Source organism: Argopecten irradians, chromosome 1 (genome assembly GCF_041381155.1).
Source record: "Argopecten irradians isolate NY chromosome 1, Ai_NY, whole genome shotgun sequence".
NCBI lineage: Eukaryota > Metazoa > Mollusca > Bivalvia > Pectinida > Pectinidae > Argopecten > Argopecten irradians.
The window spans coordinates 61,694,594-61,700,593 of NC_091134.1; the positions used below are offsets into that span (position 1 = coordinate 61,694,594).

A 6,000-nucleotide genomic window follows, 5' to 3' on the forward strand; every position below is an offset into this window, starting at 1 on the left:
AACCAGGTTCTTAGGCCAACTTGACCTAGGCTTAACCAGGTTCTTAGGTCAACTTGACCTAGGCTTAACCAGGTTCTTAGGTCAACTAGACTTAGACTTAACCAGGTTCTTAGGTCAACTAGACTAAGACTAAACCAGGTTCTTAGGCTACCTAGACCTAGGCTTAACCAGGTTCTTAGGTCAACTAGACTTAGACTTAACCAGGTTCTTAGGTCAACTAGACTTAGACTTAACCAGGTTCTTATGACAATTAGACCTAGGCTTAACCAGGTTCTTAGGTCAACTAGACAGACTTAACCAGGTTCTTATGCCAAATATACCTAGGCTTAACCAGGTTCTTATGCCAATTAGACCTAGGCTTAACCAGGTTCTTATGCCAATTAGACCTAGGCTTAACCAGGTTCTTATGCCAAATAAACCTAGGCTTAACCAGGTTCTTAGGCCAACTTGACCTAGGCTTAACCAGGTTCTTAGGTCAACTAGACTTAGACTTAACTAGGTTCTTAGGCCAACTTGACCTAGGCTTAACCAGGTTCTTAGGCCAACTTGACCTAGGCTTAACCAGGTTCTTATGCCAACTAGACCTAGGCTTAACCAGGTTCTTAGGCCAACTTGACCTAGGCTTAACCAGGTTCTTAGGTCAACTAGACTTAGACTTAACCAGGTTCTTAGGCTACCTAGACCTAGGCTTAACCAGGTTCTTATGCCAACTAGACCTAAGCTTAACCAGGTTCTTAGGCCAACTAGACCTAGGCTTAACCAGGTTCTTATGCCAACTAGACCTAGGCTTAACCAGGTTCTTATGCCAATTAGACCTAGGCTTAACCAGGTTCTTATGCCAAATAAACCTAGGCTTAACCAGGTTCTTAGGCCAACTAGACCTAGGCTTAACCAGGTTCTTAGGCCAATTAGACCTAGGCTTAACCAGGTTCTTAGGCCAACTAGACCTAGGCTTAACCAGGTTCTTATGCCAAATAGACCTAGGCTTAACCAGGTTCTTAGGCCAACTTGACCTAGGCTTAACCAGGTTCTTAGGCCAACTAGACCTAAGCTTAACCAGGTTCTTAGGCCAACTAGACCTAGGCTTAACCAGGTTCTTAGGCCAACTAGACCTAGGCTTAACCAGGTTCTTAGGCCAACTAGACCTAGGCTTAACCAGGTTCTTATGCCAACTAGACCTAGGCTTAACCAGGTTCTTATGCCAACTAGACCTAGGCTTAACCAGGTTCTTAGGCCAACTAGACCTAGGCTTAACCAGGTTCTTAGGCCAACTAGACCTAGGCTTAACCAGGTTCTTAGGCCAATAGACCTAGGCTTAACCAGGTTCTTAGGCCAACTGACCTAGGCTTAACCAGGTTCTTAGGCAACTAGACCTAGGCTTAACCAGGTTCTTAGGCAACTAGACCTAGGCTTAACCAGGTTCTTAGGCCAACTAGACCTAGCTTAACCAGGTTCTTAGGCCACCTAGACCTAGGCTTAACCAGGTTCTTAGGCCAACTAGACCTAGGCTTAACCAGGTTCTTAGCCAACTAGACCTAGGCTTAACCAGGTTCTTAGGCCAATGACTAGTACCTTAGGCTTAACCAGGTTCTTAGGCAACTTGACCTAGGCTTAACCAGGTTCTTAGGTCAACTAGACTAGCTTAACCAGGTTCTTAGGCTACTAGACCTAGGCTTAACCAGGTTCTTAGGCCAACTAGACCTAAGCTTAACCAGGTTCTTAGGCCAACTAGACCTAGGCTTAACCAGGTTCTTAGGCCAACTAGACCTAGGCTTAACCAGGTTCTTAGGCCAACTAGACCTAGGCTTAACCAGGTTCTTAGGCCAACTAGACCTAGGCTTAACCAGGTTCTTAGGCCAACTAGACCTAGGCTTAACCAGGTTCTTAGGCTAACTAGACCTAGGCTTAACCAGGTTCTTAGGCTAACTAGACCTAGGCTTAACCAGGTTCTTAGGCTAACTAGACCTAGGCTTAACCAGGTTCTTAGACCTAGGCTTAACCAGGTTCTTAGGCTAACTAGACCTAGGCTTAACCAGGTTCTTAGGCTAACTAGACCTAGGCTTAACCAGGTTCTTAGGCTAATTAGACCTAGGCTTAACCAGGTTCTTAGGCCAACTAGACCTAGGCTTTACCAGGTTCTTAGGCTAATTAGACCTAGGCTTAACCAGGTTCTTAGGCTAACTAGACCTAGGCTTAACCAGGTTCTTAGGCTAATTAGACCTAGGCTTAACCAGGTTCTTAGGCCAACTAGACCTAGGCTTTACCAGGTTCTTAGGCTAATTAGACCTAGGCTTAACCAGGTTCTTAGGCTAATTAGACCTAGGCTTAACCAGGTTCTTAGGCTAACTAGACCTAGGCTTAACCAGGTTCTTAGGCTAATTAGACCTAGGCTTAACCAGGTTCTTAGGCCAACTAGACCTAGGCTTAACCAGAACGATTTTCTTGTTTATCTTTGTATCACAATGCGAGATGTGAGGTGTCCCAAAGAATCTAGCCTATTATGGAACCGTAGAAAAATCCCCTTTTCTGATGACTAAACAAATTTTGTGTATCGATGGCCACGAACAGCTCGGAAGGTAGCTATAGGGATAACATTAACTTTTCTGTTTTCAACTGGTGTTTTACAACAATGAATGCGCAGACCACCATTAAAGAGACTGTGTTGAAGTAACAGTAGAAATATTCAGAATTTCCACAACGCAACATTTGAAGCAAGACATTCGAGCATGCTTACATGCTTTTGAATCAACATTCCTAATGGCATGGTCCATGGAGCTATCAAACTTTTTCTCAGATATCATCACAAGCAATAGAAACACAGACAACAGCAATTAAAACTTTTGTTTTGAACAGTGTAATCGACAGATAGGTCAGTCTGCTAGAATCAAATATGATTATATAATATGACCTACTAGTACCTTTGAATCCTCTGTCCGAGGGTCCAGTCCTTTGCCACATCCAACATCTCAAATCCCTAGCTTGTCCCAGTCTACATTCTTCTACTGTCCCTGGCAGTCATTTCTACTTAGACCGAATCTCTCTAATTAAAATCCAATTGAAAATTCCGGATTGGGTTCATCTGTTATCTGACAACCCCTGTCTAATGAATTGTGCAGTAAGTACTCACCATTTTGTATCAATAGATATCATGTGTTTTACCTCGTATTTAAAAAATCCAAACGTCATAATTTACTTATATATATGTACTTGCTTTCTTTTTCTTTTAGGAGTTTAACATGTAAAGACATGGTCATATGAACTAGTGTCAAGGAGACGCCAAGAGTTGGGGTCATGATAATGATCACAATAGCTGAAGAGACATCAACTGTTATGTGAGGATGGAATCTAAGGAACACCTAAAGCCAGTGGTCACAAGAGGACGGCTGTCAATGAGACATCAACTGTTATGTGAGGATGGAATCTAAGGAACACCTAAAGCCAGTGGTCACAAGAGGACGGCTGTCAATGAGACATCAACAGTAAAATTCAAGATCATGAGGGTTCCATTTTGGACAGAAACTTCAGAAAGAAGAAAATATCCGAATTGTTTTAGGTCAATTCTTAGAAGTAGTATTGTATAACCAACATGTACACATGCAGTTGGATACATTGGGCCTGATGGACACAGGTTGGCCCATACAAAGGAGATACACTCACTGATGTCCACCCCAGTTAGCTGCAGCTTTCGATATGCATGGGCCATTCTTTGGGAAAATGCATGTTATTATACATAGTATCGTTTTATACCTTTTAGAATGAGATCAGGTACCTATGTTCCATCTGAGCAAAGGGAGCTATTTCTCCATTTATAGAATTACTGTGACAGAGAATAAAATATTAAGAACATCTACCGTACTGGATGCAGTCTTTGTGCTGTCCCTGAAGTAAGGTGCCCCACGAAAGTTAATGAAGCATTTAATTGTCGGTAATCTATACCAATAAATATAAGGTCTAACAGACTTTAAAAAGGCCAGCTATCGATTGGCACAAGACAGCATTCAGACAATACAGCCTGTCTATAAGGTAAATAAATCTGTAAACAAAATATACAAGGCTAGATAATTCTGGAAAATACAAATAAGGTTTTTGTTATATACACAAAAAACGTAACCCGAGCCAGCTTGATGTGTATTAACATGAACATTGAATTTGAAGGACTAATAGTGTTATGCAATGAATTCCTAAGGACTGCTCAGGAGTAACAGGAGGTATACACTTCCCTTCACTATTAAAATCACCAATATTCACATCACTACACACAAAGTGGGATATGTGTAGAGAAGTACTCTTACATTAACATCATTTCACACTGAATTTAATATGTATAGAGATGTACTCTTACCAACATGTTTCTTCATTTCACACAATGAAAATTAAACCCGATATTCACATGTCGGAGATTGTATACATAACTAAATAGAAAAGAAAAAACAAGTGGTCCATGAGGCCTGTGTAGCAGGGATGAAATTTATAATCTATAAATTGTATTTTGTTTTTAATGTTTATGCCGTCATTCGCGGCGACCGTCCCGTGTTTTGTATCGTGCTCGCATAAAAGAATTGTCCGTGTATCGTATCCCATATTGTGATCGTAGTGTACAGGTGTGTTGCTTTGCTCGTTAGTTTGTTGTTACGTCAGTGTCCTATGGTGTGATTTGTATTGGTCATAATTATGCAAGTTGTTTTGTTGGATTTCATTCGTCCGTTTCGGGTGGTCAGTTTTGGCGCGCGTTTCATTGTCCTTATCTCGTTAGTACCCTTTGTGGACTCATAGAGGACGGACGACGTTTATGACAGTAAGTGTCTTATTGATTTTATGTACAATGTATGTTATATTCGAGACTTTATTTATTAGTCTCATTAAGTTTGTATTGAAACTAGACTTGTGTAATGTAATTGTTCGTAACGTATGTATTTAAATAATTATATTTGAGTAAGATTTTGAATAACTTCAAAAACATGCAACAGAATTAATTGTATTTTTGAAGTATATGTGATATTCTCATCTGAGTAATGAGATTGTATAAGTCTATTTATTATAATTTGCAGTACAATATTTGGTGGTCAGGATCATTCTACATGTACAGTTTATATCTAGATCTGTAATACGGCTCTGTGCCACACGCAGGTATGCCATGTTCTATTTACGTCTTTGTATTGTTGTAATTTGTAAAATATATTGAGTCCAGATATTGGTAATTGTAATTTGTTAAAATCCCGAATGTTAAAAGTTATATGTACATATGAATCTAGCCGTGAGAAAGTTAAGTTTGTAAGAGTTGTCTCCCTTATCATGTGTATGAATGAATATTGTATGAAAGTGCTATATGTATGGTTTTACTTATATTCGTCTGTATATGTTACAGGGTTTGGTTGCTTAAGACAGATCGCTGATAGATCTGAGCAATAAAGACAGTTGAACTCATCCGAGGAGTTGTTTTGATTATTTCGGAACACCATTCACCTCTATCACACCTGTGTGGCTTTCCTAGGTATTTCAGTATAAAGTTATGATTTTTTTTAAAATATGTAATATTTTTATTTCCTATGTTGGCCCTCACTTCTGAAATATCTCCTGAAAGGAGGCCACGGTAGTTGATTAGTTAAGATGGCTTGACATATTACTACAAGCAATCCCATGTGGGGCATATGCAAGATACTGACTGCTGGTCAGTTGTTTTTCTCCAGGAACTCCAGTCTTCCTACACCAATAACCATGACATGTCCTTAAATGACCCTTACTGTAAATAGTAATATTAACTAAAAAAAAAGAGACTTTTAGTATTTTATAACTAGTAGTGTTTCTGAGACTAACAGAATAACCTCATTTTCACTTGTTCTCTTGCCCTCAGTGTTGTCACAGTCAGTTCATTTTATCTGTTGAAAGTTTCCCCAAGGAACAGTTATCTGATTGACATGGCACTGAAGCCTAGAAATGATCCTTAATCTCATTAAGACATTATATATGATATACAGTATAGATATAACAAAACAATGGTAG

At 39.7% G+C, this 6,000-nt stretch overlaps 1 protein-coding gene across 8 annotated transcripts in view; it reads right to left on the reverse strand.

The window, feature by feature from the left end:
- Positions 1 to 3,051, reverse strand: part of LOC138336597 (dentin sialophosphoprotein-like) — a 77,456-nt gene extending 74,405 nt beyond the window's left edge. For all 8 annotated transcript variants that reach the window (XM_069286163.1, XM_069286149.1, XM_069286187.1 and 5 more), the window contains exon 1: positions 2,919 to 3,051. In XM_069286163.1, the coding sequence (XP_069142264.1) occupies positions 2,919 to 2,958 (40 nt within the window). In that variant the 5' untranslated portion in view covers positions 2,959 to 3,051. The remainder of the gene's footprint in view (positions 1 to 2,918) is intronic.
- Positions 3,052 to 6,000: the final 2,949 nt, after the last annotated feature.